The sequence below is a fragment of the Gymnogyps californianus genome, chromosome 22 (assembly GCF_018139145.2).
Source record: "Gymnogyps californianus isolate 813 chromosome 22, ASM1813914v2, whole genome shotgun sequence".
Taxonomy (NCBI): Eukaryota; Metazoa; Chordata; class Aves; order Accipitriformes; family Cathartidae; genus Gymnogyps; species Gymnogyps californianus.
Genome location: NC_059492.1, coordinates 5,069,268 through 5,086,107, shown reverse-complemented (window position 1 = coordinate 5,086,107; position 16,840 = coordinate 5,069,268). Strand labels below are relative to the sequence as shown.

Here is a 16,840-nt window from a genome sequence, read left to right as displayed (position 1 = left end):
CGCTGGCAGTGAGATAAGGAGTGACCATAGCTGGAGCGGTTCTCACAGCCTCCTCCTCTCCAGAGCATAATTTTTCCTCAAATAAGTGCGAGTTCCTGCGGCAGCCCCGGCGCTGTGCCAGCTCACATCATGGGCCACCCTGGAGCGGGACCAAGGGTCCTCGACGTCTGCCCGTGGAAGCGAGCTGTCAGTCCTTCTTCCCAGGGTGAGGGCTGAACAACTCCAAATGCAGAAGAAAGCCGCTGGAACAAGAGAGGGGTTCACCCCCCTCCGCTGTCCCACAGCTTCACACTCACGAGATTCAGCTCCCGGGAGACTCGTAATTATCTATTTCCAGCATCTTCAGCAGAGCGTGAGGACACAGCAGCGCAGGATTCAGTGATTCATCAGTGACCTTCAGGCACCATGGATGTCCTGTTAAGGGGGACTAAGATAGTCTACAGAGGCTGGTAGCTGGTCTGCTGTGACTTCGATTCTACCTTACATTGCCTTTAATTTGCTTTAAAAGTGGGATACGATGTTATCATAAAAATGGGATATGATACCTATCCCTTCATTACAGTGGAATAATTGAGAGTAGCAGAATAAAAGGTAACAATAGCAAAGTAAATTGTAATAATTTGCAATATTTTCAGTCCAGGTTATTTTCTAAAGACACAAATCATCCTCCTTGTGAGCTCATCATCTTCCTCCCAACAGCCGGTGGTGCTGGGAGGCAGCACTGGTACACACTGGTGGGATCACGCCTGGCGCCTGCCACTGTTTCGTGGCTCGGTCCTCTGCGGCCCGGCATCTCCTCAGCTGGGAAACCACAGGCTGAGACAAGCGTCTTGCTGTGGAAGGAGTTCGGAGTGGCTCCCACTCTGACAGCTAAAGTCAAAACACAGCAGAGCTCGAAGAACATGTTTCCACATAAAACGCCCTGTGGCTGCAAGCAGCTGCTGTGGCTACACTGAGAATGGCTTTTATTTGAAACATATTTATCGACATTTGTGTCCCTCCCAGGGGACACCATGCAGACAACTACAGTCCTGTGTCCTCCTCGGTCCTTTTCACTCCCAACATGAACTGACGGGCTGGGGGTACCCTCTGCCAACATGGGCCTAAAACTGCCACAGGGACCCCACTGCTCTTGGTACCCTCAATACATGAGTGTAGCTGTTCCTGGTGACCAACGATGCCCCAGATCCTCCCAGTTCGCCCTCTCAAGACCTTCAGCAGTGCCTGGAGCAAAGGTTACATCTTTTAATGTCTTCATCTCGCCAGTCCATCCCCATCGATGACACTGGTGTGAGACCTGTCACCCATAGGCCTCCCAAGCCTCTCTGCTACTGTGTGTCTGAGTGGTATCTCAGTCGCTGATGATCATCATAAAAGATCATCCATTTTTCAACACGGATGGCAAGTTTTCAACCAAATGCTGACCCTGGTTTAGGATTTCTCTTCCTTAGCTTTGGGATTTTACCAGCAGAGGGCAGGCCGGGATTGCACGGCAAGTGGAAAAACGCAGAAGCGCCTGAGGGAGAGCATTTCACCCAGGGCAGGCAACAGCAGAACTGAGATAAGCAACATTTTTCATGCAGGGGAATTTGGGAGAGCAGGACTTGCTCGCTGCTAGAGCACCTGCTGCATAGCAAATCTCCCACAGCCTGGAAGTGGCCTTGTCCCCTCCAAGCAGCAGGCGAAGGCTCGTTCATCAGGACCCTGTTTCGTTCGTCAGAGCCGGAGCAGTGTTTAACAACTCTGTATGCCACCGAGCAACCCCAGCCGGACTGCACTGAACACAGCCTACGCGTTCCCATCGGCCTCTTCATTATGTTTTTTTGCCTGAAGAACAAGGATGAAGAGAGTGTGCGGAGAGTTCGGGGTTTTCCCCTACAGGGTAGATCAAAAGTTGCCAGGATGTGTTAGAGGAGACGTTTAGGCTAAAGAAAACCCTGGGAAAAAAAATGAAGCTCCAGTCCCGGGCTACTGCTCTAATCACCATGTTGCTGTAGGGAGAAAACCCCACGGGCCTGAACCGATGCCCTCCCACCCGCTCTGGCTCCCGTTTGATCAGCAGAGATCAGGAAGTGGGTTTTTTTTCACTGTCTCTGTTTTGTTTTACCACTGTAGCCCGCGGGGCTGGTTTGTATGCCTGCCTCCCACGGAGGGTAATTTGGTTCCTCTCTCTGGCCGAGGCCACACCAGAGCACTGAGCTCCCATCGCCGCCTCCAGCCGGGTCGGGGCAGCCCAGGCACCAGCGGGACGACCCGTCATCAATAGCCCTATTATTGCTCTTGAAGTTTCTCTCCGCTTCCAGACGGATGCTGCATTACTCCATCACAGCTGCAATTGCTCCCTTCCAGCAATTCCCAACGCAGCACTTAAGGCAGGGATTTATGGGCGGTTTTGAAAGGCATTTTGGAGCGAGGAGGAGTTATGGGAAAGGAAGTCGAATTCCCACCATTCCCCGGAAAATTCTCCCAGCATCTTTCACGAGAAGGATCATTTACTGGTCCTTTCCTCAAAACAGAGACAAGCTCTCAGCTGTGGCTCTTTGTTTAGTCCAAAGCGTTTCCCGACAGCAAGATGCAGCAGGGGTTATTCTGGTCCTGCTTGCAAAGGGTCAGGAGACCGAGGCGAGTCCTCGGCGTCTGGCTGCAAGGCTCTGCTGGACCCGATTGTTCCCTGATGTTTTTGTGGATGCTGGTAGCTAAATGAAATGATTTGTTCTCAAACCACGGATTATTGCCAATCTCAGGGCAAGCGTTGCTGACTATCCGGCTCATTTTGACTCACGTAGTGGTTTGCAAAGTAAAAAGTCATGGGACCAGAGTTACCAAGAGCAGCAGCTATAAAACGACGAGCAGAGATGTTACCTTACAAGCTACATCTTACCTTTTTTGAAGCTTTTCAGGAACAAAAGCTCACCTGCTGCAAAACTAGCAGTCAGCCAAGCAGGCTGGATTAGCAGAATAGATTCACATCAACACTACATTTCACAACCAGAACAGGGGTTTGAAAGACTTTATTTGACACCTTTGCTGGATGTCACAGCTCATGAATCTAACAGCTCTGCACAGTGTAAAGTGAGGCCGGGCTACTCGCTGTGAGCTCTAGCGTGCCGACCAGCCGCAGGAACAACTGGAGTTCGCGAGGACCTCCTCTGACTTTATTAAAAGGGAATATGTTGTTCCTGGCTGATTCTGGCACTTCAGGACAAGGGTGAGGAGAAGTAGTGGAGGCATTTCTGTGTGTTAAGTGCGATGACTTTCATCAAAACAACTGGGAGGGACTCACTTTCAAAACAATAGCAGATACATACATTGACATGCACATGGCAGATACAATCTGTAGGAACGCAAAAACACCAGCTCATCCACACAGTCTAACCGGCTGCGCGTTTTGACCTGAGGCGTGAGGAGAGCCTCTCCCATTCAAGAGAGATCTTCTCCCTCTTTTTACCTTTGTTTGCACTGACCTTTCCACACTTTTCTCTCTTCTCGTGTCACAGTGCTGTAGAGGTGGGCGAGACTCCTTGGGGTGGGCATGCAACTAAGTCCAGGCTATTCTGCACGTGTATCCCAGCAAGTCAAGGCACAGATGCAGGGAACGGGGGCTGTTCAGATGAGGGGGAGCACTGGGAGACCCTGCTCTGGCCACCATGGGAGTTAGGGATGTGGCACAGGAGCAGGGTGGCTCGAGAGTTTCAAGTTTCTGTTCCTTTCTGCCCAAAGAAGAGAGGAGGGAAGGACAGCTGGAGGAGCAGAGGCGTATCTGCTGCGTCAGTTATCTAGGAGCACGCAGGCCAAGGCAGAAAAAGCTCTCGGGAATCAGGACAAGTGCAGACCCAGAGACCTTGCCGAGGTCTGCAGAGAAACCTCAGTGGGTTTTGGTCCCGGCCCAGGGAGAGGGGTGAGCAATGTGAGACCAAAACATGGTGCTGAAGAAAGAAAACAGAGACGTTGTGGGAGGAGAGGGTGAGGGATGCAGGGCTAAGAGAGAATGAGGGAGGCACTTCAAATGCAGGCTGGTCTGACCCATTTCCCGCCCGTTGCAGTCACGGCTGTTCAGTAGGGGATGGAGGAGAGATGGCTCCAGCGGGGAGACTGGCAGAGGAAAAGGCCTTTTCTTCTCACTTTGGCCGTCAGAGCCTTCCCCTCCGTGACAGACGTCCCTTTGAAATCCTCTGTCTTGCCTCGTCTTGCCTCTTCACACCTCAGTGGGGAGCAAGGGCTGCAGAAGCCTCCCTTCGCCCAGGCAGCCTGGCCGGCTGCTCCTGCACGCTTTATGCAGGGACCCAGCACAGGCCCTGCAGACACGGCGGTATTTCAGCTCGGCTGTGGGAACGAGCTCTGTTAACCTGTTGCCTCACTCCACCTTAAGGGCACATAAATGGGAAAAGCTGGTAATGCGGTGAGGAAAGCATGGGGATTAGCAGGCAGCCAGTTCGCTGAGGGAGCTGGGGGTGCTCTAGCCGCCTTGCTAGGTGCCAGCAGTGCTGGGGAGGGGGGTGAGCTGCATCCGTCCCACCGCACCAAAATTAGGTGCTGCAGCTGGGGGACACATCGCAGGGAATCAGCATGAGCAAGTCTCTGTCTGGCAGCTCTGAGTCCCCAAGGAAATAAGACAGTATTTCAAGGCTGGCTGTTTTCCAAAGGAGAGCAACGCTGGGCTCTGCAGAGGGGTTTGCTGGAGGAGGAACAGGGTTGGGATCTGCGTGTGCCCCCTCCCTCGTAGCCGGAAGGATCTGGAGTACAGCCGCATGCAGACAAGTGCATCGAACTGGATGTGATTAACGTTTGCAGGCATCACGAGGGAGAGGACGTGTGATGGTAAAGGCAAGGAAGGTGGTGCAAGGAGGGAGGGAAGAGTAAAGAGAATTTTCTTTATGGATCCTTGGCTTCTGCAAAGCAGGAAAGATGCCTTTTCAGCTGAGTTTGTTCTTAGGCCTGTGGGCAATGAGTGCTGAAGAATTCCTGTCTCCGAAGGGGAGGGGAGGGTCAGAAAGCCCCAATTTCAGTCGCCCAGGAGCGGCAGATCCTGGATGTCCCAACCCTGATCCCGGGTCCCTGCGCGGCAGCACCCAAGGCGGGAGGTGCCGTGTAAGCCGGTGGAACGGGGATGCCGGCAGAGGCTGGTGAGAAGAGGAACGTTGCGATTTGGCTGCTCTTAGACGAGCCCTCTCTCAATACGCCCGCTGGCGATGGCATCCTGGGCACGGCTGCTACGGCCGCGGACGAGCCCGCGCCTCGGGCCCTCCGGCTGGAAGAGGCCATCCTGCCGGCCAGGAAGCTTCGGCGGGACGGCAGCATGTCGCTGGGGACACGGCGAAGCGGGGCTGGCCTCACAGCGGGGCTTGGGTAAGCCAGGGAAGATGCAGTCAAAACAACTGGAGCGGGAGCAGCCTCCCTCCTGGGGATTTGCACGGGGCCAGCAGCGCTGTGGAGGAAGGACCACGGCCACGTCTGGATGGGCAGGAGGGAAGTGGCCACAGGCGAAGGCTCCATTTCTGCCACGTAATTATTCAGGTGGGAGAGGAGTCGCAGCCGGATGGGGTCGGCGGCGTTTTGGCCCTCGAGGATGCCCAGGTACCTGACAACTTCAGTGAGACATTCGCGGAAGCCGATACTCCTGTAATCCACGGCCAGAGCTCGAGCATCTAAGAAGCCTGTAGGGAGAGGACACGGGTGACAGTAAAGTCCATGCAGAGCTCAGGAATGTGCTTTGATTTCACTACCCTCTCCAATGCACTGTGTATTTCACTTGAGGCACTTTGTTGCCGTGTGATATTACTGAAGCAGATAGCCAAGTGGGTGTCCGAAAGGACTGGACGTTTGCGTGCATGAGAATAGCATCTGCAGTTATCTCATCGGGATAAAACTGCCAGGGTCATGAAGCCTCTTACTCCAGCATATGAGACAAGTAAGAGGTTTCATTAACTGTGCTCAGGAAGGAAGAAATTTTTCCTATTGGATTGGACTCTATCAGTTATCACTGCTGACGATATGACTGTGGGCTAGATGGGCACTGGGTCCCTCTTTGCAAATGGGCCATCCCCGGTCCTGCAGAACAGCGGGACACCGTGTCACCTCAATGCACAGCTTAGCACCATTTTCCTCTGCCCGGGTCCCAATCCTTATACTTCATTTAAACAGATGTCCAGCTGAAGGACACAGGACAGTGGCAGAACCAAAACTGCTGGGCCAAGAAAGCTCAAAGCTACAGTAATCAACAAGATAAAATGCAACTGTGGCTGATTTTTAGGCTTCTGCTCCCTACTTGCAGCTTCATGAGACGATAAGCAATAAAGCAGAGAATGTCACAGCACAGTGAAGCGCTGGACCACTTTGCTTGACAGGGTCTCTCGTGACAATACAGTCCTTTGTTGCAGTGCAGTCAAACTGAATATCTAAACAAATGTTCCAGACCAAGTTACAGCTCTGAACCAAAGCCTGGATGCCAGCAACGTCCCCAGCAAGCCAAAAATGGGTGGTAAGCAAGCCAGAGGCTTCTTTACTGGAGCTGTGATCTCCATCCTGTTAACTGGAACAGGACAGAGGGTCTGTACTGAGGTCTCAGTACAAATAAGACCTTTGTTGAATTTTGCACAGGGCTCCCTCTCTCTTCTTATAACAACCAAGAGGCACAAAAAAAGAACAGAAAGGGAAAAAAGCCTTGTTTATTTGCAGAGTCCCCATGCAGAACTCAGCCTCTGCAGGAATGTATCCCAGGGAGGAGGTAAAGAGTTTAATATCGTTTTCCTGGAAGCAGGCTCCATTTCTGAGCAGGACTAAGCGTGTCTCTGGCTGGACAGCTTTTAGCGGGGTGTGTGACAACGACAGCGGTGCCGTCCCCGCGGGTTTGTGGGACTTGCCGTCCCCCATACCCCAGTCTGCCGAACGGATGCATGGGATGCTGACCCATATGAAAAACAACAGGGCAGGAAACATCCATCTGCCCTCCCTCAAAAAATATTTCCCTTGGGAAGCAGGCAGGGCAGCATTCGTTTTGGTGCTGCCTGGTGTCAGCAAGGCACACCAGCATCAAGATATTGCTTGCTGCTGAGGCCGATGGGGAATTTTCCTTCCAGGTTTTCACCTTCACCTCACCTGTATGCTTATAAGAGCAGTTCTTACCTGTTCCTCCAGTGGCGTGAAGCATTTTTAAGTGATCTACTGTCATTTGTAGAATTTCTGCCTTCTCCAGCTTGGAAGACCCCTGTGTGTTGGGAGCAGGAAAAAAGAGCAATTCAACCTTTTATGGTCTAGGGTTTTGTGCCTCTCAGGAGCTGGGTTTTGCCCAATGACCTCCTCCCTGAAACCCTCCTGAAGCCCAGGAGCACTCAGATTGGAGCAGGGCGTCCAGCCAGGGCACTGGCTCTGGTTTTTACATCAAGTGAGTAGAAAAAGGAGCTCCTTCCCAAGATGCCCCGATGCAAATTGAAAATCCCCATTTCTGCGCATCTTCATATCCGCAAAACACTTTCTGGATTGAATTTATCCTCCCCAGGGCTCCCGAATATTTGTTAATATTGTTTTACCACTCAGTTTCACCACCTACTTACTCCCTGAAGTGATGATGATAAGAAAGACATAGCATTGCTCCAGACTTTCTCATTCTGAGGGCTCTACCCTCAACACTGCTGAAACGCAGCCCGCACGGGAGGATGGGTGGAAATCACGGGGACACACACCTGCTTCTCGAAGGCGGTGGGCACCAGGCGCCGCAGTTCGGAGAGGCTGCTGTTGATACGGTCACGGCGCCGCTTCTCAATGATCTGCGGGAGATTTCCAAGTGGAGAGAAGAAATCACGGTCATTTACGGCCACAGCTCACGGGTCTAAAGCCCTCATTAACAGCTATAGCAGGTTGAGGGAGGCGCTTTGAACAGGACCATGGAAGTAAATGTTTTGGGTGCAAAAGCTGAGCAAAGAAACATTGACTGACTGGTGTGATAACCCCAGGTGAAATCGCTCTCCTCCACCCCTATCCCCACCCCTTTCTGCCAGATTTGAGGCCAAACCTCTGCAAAAAATCTCCACTTGGCTGGGGGGAGAGTTCTGCAGGAGATGGAGCAGGGAACAGTGTAAAGTCGATTTTGCACTGTGTCCCCACAGTAAGGACGTGCCAACAGCACCCCACTGCACACAGGGGATGTCACAGGGAGCCCTGGCACACAGCCGGGACCAGCCTGACCCCCCAGGGAGACACAGCACAGCACCCTGGTCAACGTAAATGAGACTCACCCCTCTCCTCTTCTTCCTGGCTTGTATCTGAGATGTCGTAGTGGGAGACACAGACCTGGAAACATGGCTGGAAAGGAAGAAGAGGGAATCATTTCTTGCGCTAGCTGGAGAGAAACCTCCGTTGCACATATGCTTTACACACATTTGCCATCTGCAGTTCCCCCCCCCCAAACAGTGTCTTCTGTGGTTCCCATCTCATTTTTACCCACAACACAGTGCTCAGGAATTGGGGACGGGGAGCCAAGCAGAGACTCGAATCCCACTCTCTCCCCTCCGAGAGCCTCCCACCAGCCTCGGACAGATTTCTGCACCAAACTGTCCATCCGCTATCAGGCACACATCTCCTTCAATCTCAGCCCGTGCTGGCATCTCCACGGGGCTGGAAAAGCAGCGATCCGAGCTCTGGAGTCGTGGCCTTTTTTTTTTCTCCATGTGCGAACCTCCCGGCTCTCGTGTCTGAGCCTGCCCTGTCTGCAGGGCTTTGCATCTCGGAGCTGCGATAGCGCGAGCACGCATCTGAGCTCCCACCCAGGGCGGCAGCAAAGGGCTGGTTGCTCCTCAGGGTGAGGCTAAAGGCAGCGTTGATGTGGTTTCTGAGGGCTTCCTGCAGAGTCGCTTCACAAACCACAATTTTTGGGGTAGGCCACGATACTCTGAATGTACGGACACCCCTGAACCAGACAGAGAGGGGCCAGAACCTGGGCCGGGGGAACACCCGGTAGGAGGTGATGGAGGAGGGACCTTGCCTGCTGGCTGACAGCCCCAGGGACCAGCTCTGCTCGAGGGATGAGGGACACGGTGGGGGACAGGCTAAGGAGAAGGGCCCCACAAACCATCCTGAGCCTGGTGGGCAAGGGTGAGGCTAAAGACACCAAAGGTCAGCACTAAACATGCACAGGGAGGCAAAGTTCAATCCTTAGGTCCCCACGGAGGTGAAGTCTCCATAATGATGGATAATCGGGCGTGGGAAACTCCTTGGAGCAAAACCCCTCCGCTCGGGCAGGGTTTCTCCCTCCGGAAAGTGGGACTGGCTCAGGGCTGTTTCTGCGCCTTACGAAACTCGGTGCAGGGATGTTAACACGCAGGCGAGACGGCAGTCTGCAACCCCAGCCAGCACAGCGCTCCGGAGGGACTTGGAGATCGCGTAAGACATACAAATCTGGAAAGGGGCACTTGGGTTCACCCCATCAAATCAAAATATTTTTCAGTTTGACGAAGCATTTTAATAGCAGTCTATTAAAGATGTTTCTGCAGAGACAGTGCTGTCTGCACAGCAAGCCAAAAACTAGACCAAACTCAGCCCATTAAAAATACATTTTGTTAGGCCCAAGTGAGGTGCTTTCAGAAGTGGTTTTGCACAATCAGACGAAATAACACGTTCTTCTACTGACTGCTCCACTCATCTCCATACAGGTACCCTATTTGAATGTCTGCTGGGTGGGCTTTCTCTGGGCATAGGTGCTCGCTGGCTTCGCAAGTACGAACATGCGTTGCCAGTATACATAAATGCACGTATGATGAGCACGTATGATGTGAAAATGGGCTCTGCGCGGACGCTGGGGTGTTATACGTGCAGGGGGTAGGTACTGAATTCGCCTGGCAGCGCAGGAATGCGGAGTACGCACTCAAGGAGTCTGTAACAGTGAATTTTGAAACTCTCTTTGCAGAGCTGTCCGAACGCGTTGCTCTTTGTGAGCTACAGTTCCAGATGTGGATATAAAAACCTAGCTTACTGCAAAATATATTTTAAAAATATGTTTGACAGATTTGAACCACATAAAAGATACCATAACTATATTCTCTGATGATTAAAATTTCTGCATTGCTCTTTGCTCGATTTTATAATTTACAGCATAACTTTGGCTGTTTATTCAAAACGAAAAGCAAAAAAAAAACCCCAAAAAACCACCCAAAACCAAGCAGTATCTTGCACTTCTGCAGTGACCCCAGAGTCTAAACTTGCTCCACGCACTGACCCAAGCCTCACACCCGGAGTGACTCATCCCCGTTCTACGGGGGAACTGGTTTGCCCAAACCACTCGACCGATGGGTAATGGGCTGGGAACCCGGGCCAGACAGCCCGGCTGCCTCCCTCTGCCCTAATCGCTCCACCTCGCTCCCCACCGGGAAGTGTTTCATTTTGCCCGATCCTCCAGCGTCCCATGCAGGACCGCGCTACTTGGGGTGTAAACTCGTCAGGGCAGGAACAGCTCTTTTTGGCCATGTGTTTGCGTGACCTGAGCAACAATATACATGTATACAAATGCCACCAGATCACAGCGCTGCCTGGTTCTACGACTGGCTTGAGAAGACAAGCATTAGCAACACCAGAGAGAGATCAAAAATTCATCGTTGCTGTTCACTGAAATAAAACAGTATGACAATTCCTCTATTTCATCCATCAGGGTCCTATAGACCTAGTGTGCTGCACTGATGTAAAGAGGTGGGATATATTTCACATGCAGCAGGAAGGTAGGTTAAATATTGATGCACTTGGAAACTGCATAAGGGGTCAGTGAATTTGTGCAGGACATTACGTGTCGGACATGCCCGACTCTGCTGTGACCGTATCAGTGAGAAGCAGACTCATGAGTTTAGTCCCATGAGAACCTAAGCTTGGCACCAGGCAGGGCGACTTCTCCGCTCAGGATACCAAGCAGCAAAAGGGAATGAATTCATCTGGGGCCTCACTGGACACGGAGGGAGGCGGACACTTGGCTACTGAAACAAGAGTTCAAAAGCAGCTGATTTTTGGACGAGAACAAATAACAGAGCCCTTCCTTCATCCCCAGCGCCGTCTGCACGCTCAGAGCCCGGGCATGCCCGCGAACGGCTGACACAGCACGGGAAGCCGGGCTGCGAGCGGCAGCAGGGGATGCCCTTTGCCAGCAGAGCCGCAGCCCAGGGGAGCGTGGCGAAGCCTGAGGACATTGCCTGGAGAACCACGCAGAGGTCCTGTCCTCACTATTTCCTCACTATTTCACTGAGCAGCAAAGCCCCAGAGCCGAAACTGCAGCTCAGCAGTGATGGGATGGAGCCTGCGAACTGCGATACTGAAAGCGCACGCTTAAAGCAGGGCAGCCTTCGCTGGCCAGACTGCACGGGCTCCCTCTTTAATAAAGATCAAAGCCCCAGCTGGTGCATTTATAAATGCATCAGCAGAGCAGAAGCATTTCTCACGCAAAACCTCCTCGTTTCTTCCACATTCCCGTGGAGCCCTTGGATCGCTGGGACTGCAGCGGCATCCAGGCATCTGACGGGTGCCTTTGCTCTGGGGGGGGACTGCCCCATCTCGGGGTGCAGAGACCTGCGAGCAACCGGGCTCCCGCTAACGAAGATCAGAGCTGCCCTTCTCCCCACCGGGCAGGAGAAGGCCATTGCGCTGGCTTTAGAGGCACTTTTCTTGAATGCAATCAGCTTTAATACTTGTATTACGACTTGGGTTTCCTTGCTGGGTCAGTCCTAACGCCAGCATCAGCCCACATTTGCACACTGGAGTGATCCAGCCTGCCCCTCGCCCAAGGCAGGACCAGCCCAGCCCGAAGGGGTTAAGCGAGGTGCCAGGCGACTCCCGGCGAGTCCGTGGCGGAGCCCGGTGCTCTCCCGCGCCCTGCCCCGGCAAGCGCCCAACTCGGCCGCCCCGAGAAGCTCGCAGGGAGCTGCTGCGAGCGCCGGGGCAGAGGAAGCGCCGTGCCCGGTGCCGGGGACCCCCTCTCCAGCCCGGCCTCCCCGCAGGATGCCGAGGTGCCCCGCAGCAGGGACCCCAAAATCCGACTTCGTCCCACCGCCCCGGCCGCCGTGGGCCAGACCCGGGAGGGAGCTGCCGCCGGCGGCGCGTCCTCACCTGTACTCTTCCTCCCGGCCCACGTCGATGGTGCCGTCCGACTCCGTGTCGGACGAGCTCTCCTCGCACAGCCGCTTCATCCTCACAGGCGGCGCCGGGCGGCCGCGTCCCCGCGGGGCGCTGGGAGAGAAGCCGGTGCGCTCGACGAGTCTGTCCCACGCGTGGCCCCGGAGGCCACCGCCGTCCTTCCCCGCCGTCCTCGGGGAAGTGCTGTCCCTCCCCGGGCTGCGCGGAGGAGCTGGCCCCAGTGCGTGCCTGCCTCGCACGGCTCCTCCCCTGCCCGCACTCTGCCTTTCACACCCCCAGCTTCTCCCTCGCTCTCCTCCCAGCACGTCCCCAGCCTCCCTGGTTAATGGGTTAATGAGACATCTCCCGGGAGTGACGGATTACGCGGCCGCGCCGGCGCTCCCAGGTTCCCAGGCCCCCCCCCTCCGCCTCCTCCCGCTCGCTGGTCGAAATCCCAAGTCTTCCTGTAAAAGGAACAGTCTGTGTGAACCGTCTCATGTCCCCCCCTTCTGCCCACGGCCCCCCTTCCACCCGCTGCACATTGGCCTCAGCCCCAGTTTAAAGGGACCAGTGACCTCACTGGCAACAGAAAACCGTGGGAAAGAGATGGGACTGATAAAGCCTTGAGTTGTTTCAGGGAAAAATCAACATCCAGCCCCACACGCACACACATGTCTGCCCAGCTCTGCGCGGCGCAGGCACTTTTGGAGGCTTATGATTCAGATGGAAACCAGCTTATTCGAAGCGCGGGGCTGTTTGAGGATGCCGCTCAAAGGGCCCTCGCCTGGGATTAATCAGTGGCCACGGCCGAGGGCCGGGATGGCAGCGGTGGCACCGCGCTCGGAGGCGTCGGGATGGGTTCGGCACCCCGGCACCGTGCCGCGGTGGTCCCGCCGGGAGCTCGGCCCCCTGCCATGCTCCCACAGCCTTGGAGCGTCTTCAAGTGCCAGCTCATGGCACTGCCAGGGCATTTGAGACCTACCCTGTAAAACAAACTGACCAAAGCCCAACTTTAGGTTTTATGACACTAGGATGAATTCCTGTTTTCTTGTCTTATCCCATAATGCCGGAAACTTTGACCTGCAGCCCGGCATCTAGAGAGCATCTCACTTTCCCTGAGCTTGCGGGAAGGAGGTAGGAGTCTATTTTTCAGAGCCCTGCGCTGCTAAAATCCCCCAAGGCAGTAAAAACGTGTGCGTGTGGGAGAGAGAGAGGGGAGGAGGGAGAGAGCTGAAGTGGAGGTTCGCAGTACAAAAATAATGCCTTTTATTTTGAAAAAAATAATCAGCGCTGAGATCTGGCAACACGTGGGTTTCCCAAAGCCTTTTGCAAAGACCGTGGCGGCGATAACAGCCCGTCGCCGCTCGGGCCAGCCAAGCCACCCCGCCACCCGCCTCCCGTGCGAGGAGGCGCCCAGCCGCATGGTCGGGTGCTCCCTATCTGCCTCAGCCATCTCTGCCAGCTCACCCACACTGCACCCGCCAACCCCGAGACGTCTGCAATCCCCCAGCACCTCACAAGCAGCTCCCGTAAAAGCCAAATGCCAGCTACCGCCTGCCTGTCACCCACGCCTGCCCCAGCCCAGCACACAGGGGCAGAGCAAGGCACGGCCCCCGTGACCGTTTTTTGAGACTCAACCTCACCGTCCTCCCTCCCAAACTGAAACAACAGAGACCTGAACCAGCCATCCTGCGTTGGAGTGGAAAGCTGACGTCTCAGAAGTGTTTGTAAACCCCCAAAAAATGAGAATAAAAGATTTGCTTTAGGTTATAGCACTTTGTTTCTGTAATTTTGATGTTTTGTTTTCACTATAAAAAGTGGTCAAGAAACTGAGCTGTTATTAGCTTACATTTCAAAATGAAGTTACTTTGAACCAGAAGAATTAGAAATGTGTTATTTTAGCAATTTCGAGACCTACTCCTCCTCCCTTTCCAAAGTGATTTCAGTTAAAAATACATACATCTCCAAACTAAACTTCCCATAAACATGTGTTTTTGAGAGATTAATACTCTTTCCACTGATAAAACCATTTAAATGGGATCCAGAGATTGGTTATTTCAGGCTCTTGCTCATATCACAATGAGCCTGAACCGAGCGGAGCCCAGACCTGCCACGGAGGAACACTTTTCTTCTCCATTAGAAAGGAATTCACTGTCCAGACTCCATCTTTTCTGGGCCTTGTCTAAGCATCATTATCTGGGTTCAATTGAAGTGTAATTGGCAACATGTTTTTCTAGGATTACACTTCATTATGAACAGAGCGGGGGCCCCGAAACCCACTTCTCCTGTAATCGGATCCGTTTTCCAGCCTGTGCTCCTGGAGAGTCGTTTATAATCGCCCCCAGCGAGCCCTGGGGGATTCCGAGGGCCATCTGAACCACCCCAGGATTAGCTGCGCCGTGGTGGAGTAGCCGAAGCGGAGACGGTGCTGAGACCCCTCGCAGGTCGGTTCAATGGAGACGACAGGGAAGGATTAAATGGGCTTAGCTGCGTGCGAGGGAAGCCAGGTTTCAGTAAGCATCGCCCATGTCTCGCGGGAGAGAGCGGGCAGACCTACCCCTCTGCGGACAAGGGGTGATGCTGGGGAAGGGGAGATGGGGTCTAAGAGCAGAAGTGGGGTTTCTGCCGCCTGCTTGCCTCTCACCGAGCGTCCGTGCAAGCTATTCCCACGGCACACTTGCCTGGCCCCACGCGCAGAGCCACAAACAGTGGGTGACCAACTTCTGCCCAGAGCCGATCTGCTCTTCCCCAGAGAGCTACGGGCTTTGCCACAGCCAAGCCAGGGAATTATTAGAGGAAATCTCTCCCCAAGCCCTGAATTATCAACCCTGGCCCAGCGTTCAGGGCTGTTTTCCCTCCTGCACGGTCTCTGGGAGCTCAGCAAGCATTGCTGCAGTGCCTGTCCCCATCCCCGCGACCCCTGTGAGACCCTCTGGGACTCTGGAGGCTGCTGAGAGTCGTCCCCCGCTACGGCTGGCTGTGCCTCTCCGTGGTGGGAGCTGTTTCCAGAGGATGGGTGTCACGAGGACAGGGCTAAGCCATCCATCACACCCAGCACTAATTGGCTACCCTGCTTCAGAGGCCAAGGAATAAGCGAGCTGCAAAGATTGATGTCCCTTCTCTGCAGCAGGAAAAACTCTCCGGGCCAGGGCTGAGGGTGGATCCCTGCCAGGGACCTGGGATTGCCCAGGTTTCCCTGTGCCAGCCCGCTCCTGGGGGTGAAGGGCTCCAGCTCAAGGTTCCCTGGGAGGGGTGACGGTCAGTCCAGCCACCGACCCCCCTCCTGTGCTGGGACCACGGCCGCTCCCTCCCCTCCCTCCTGCTCAGCTCTGGGAAATGTCCCCGGAGAGCGGCCAGCTGTGAAAAGCTGCAGCAGCTGGAATGTGGGAGGGAGGGCAACGCTTCTGGAAAGCCAGAGGCAGCGAAGAGCAAGGCAAAGAGCAGGACCAGGACGTATCTGTTACCTCCCCGTGAACTGACACCTCTGATTTAACCCCGTGCATGCCTGGAATGCCCTGTCCGCACGTCTTCAGTCAACATCACCTCCTAACCTCAGGTCCCACCACTGGCTGCCAGATCCACAGCTGTAATTTCAAAAGCAGAGGCCTCACAGGGATGCTGGACGAGATTCCTGGCTGCAGCGCTGTGGACAGGCTGTCTTGTTCTGTGGCTAAGCAGAGGGATTCATCACAGACGGGAGAATCATGCGGGGCTTTCGGGAGGTGATTTGGGATGAAAGCATGTAGGTACGAATACGATATCACCTCCGTGTTTTGTCAGATCTGGAGCGCGGCCAGGAGAGGATTGTTTGCCGTGGCTCCGCTCCAAGCCAGAGGCACTACAATTGTTAACTCCCCCACACTTCCCCGGCCCACGCAATTCAGAGCTGGCCCAGCCGACTGCTAGGGGCAGTCCAGGGGAGGGAAAAACAACATTTTCCCACAAACCCGTGGCCTCACCCTTCCCCAGGCAGGGACAGGGCAGATCCTGTATCTGCTCGGGGCCCGACTGAAACTCGGCGCTACCCTCGCCACCCTGGCACGGCTGTCTGTGTCCTCACGCCTATTGCCCCGCGGCGGGTCTGCACCAGGCCCTGCCGCCGCGGCCAGGAATGCGGCTCGGCTTGGCCAGCCGTGCAAACCCCATGGGATGGGGCACCATGAGGCTGCACCTGCCGAGCCCATGGCTGGGACATCCTCGGAGGTGCTGCTGTCTTTGCAAGAGCTTCTGCCCCCTAAGATGGTGCTTGCCCCCCGGAGCCCGTGCCCAGGGCAAGGCTGGGACCCACAGCCGTGAATGCCAGGCGTAAGGCAGCTCTGTCACTGCGTCCCCAGGTCAGCGGGGCTGGAGGAGAGCCAGGGACAGGATCACCTTCCTGCTCCAGAATCGGCGGCGCATCCCGACGGTTAGCGTCAGACGACGCCAGCGTTTTAATCCTGACTGCCCTTGATATGCCTCAGTTTCCCCACCCATAATGATGCTAATGCACTGGGCACTCACTTTACAGAGAAGCAGCGATGAGTGATAATTAATATTGCACCAGCCCTGCTGACAGCCGGGGTTACTGGCTCGTCCAGGAGCCCAAACCGAGGTCAGGGCTCCCCTGTGGCTACACAGAGAGGGCCCAGAAATTTGCTGTTGGTGGACACAGGTCTGCTCCTCTCCCGTGTTTCGGACCTGGAGAGGGCAATGCGGACAAGGCGAGCTGCTGTGGTACACGATGGTCTGCATGAACGCTGCAGCCCTCCGTGTTGCGGTG

General features: G+C 54.7%; 1 protein-coding gene across 1 annotated transcript; it reads right to left on the bottom strand.

Annotated features, from left to right (window-relative positions):
• Nucleotides 1-3,002: 3,002 nt before the first annotated feature.
• On the bottom strand, nt 3,003-12,226 carry HEYL (hes related family bHLH transcription factor with YRPW motif like). The gene is made up of 5 exons (XM_050909869.1): nt 12,076-12,226; nt 8,232-8,298; nt 7,680-7,763; nt 7,123-7,204; nt 3,003-5,654 (listed from the first exon to the last, which is right to left on the bottom strand). The coding sequence occupies exons 1-5, from the start codon at nt 12,153-12,155 to the stop codon at nt 4,987-4,989; spliced, it is 981 nt and encodes a 326-aa protein (XP_050765826.1). The 5' UTR covers nt 12,156-12,226; the 3' UTR covers nt 3,003-4,986.
• Between the last annotated feature and the right edge of the window lie 4,614 nt (nt 12,227-16,840).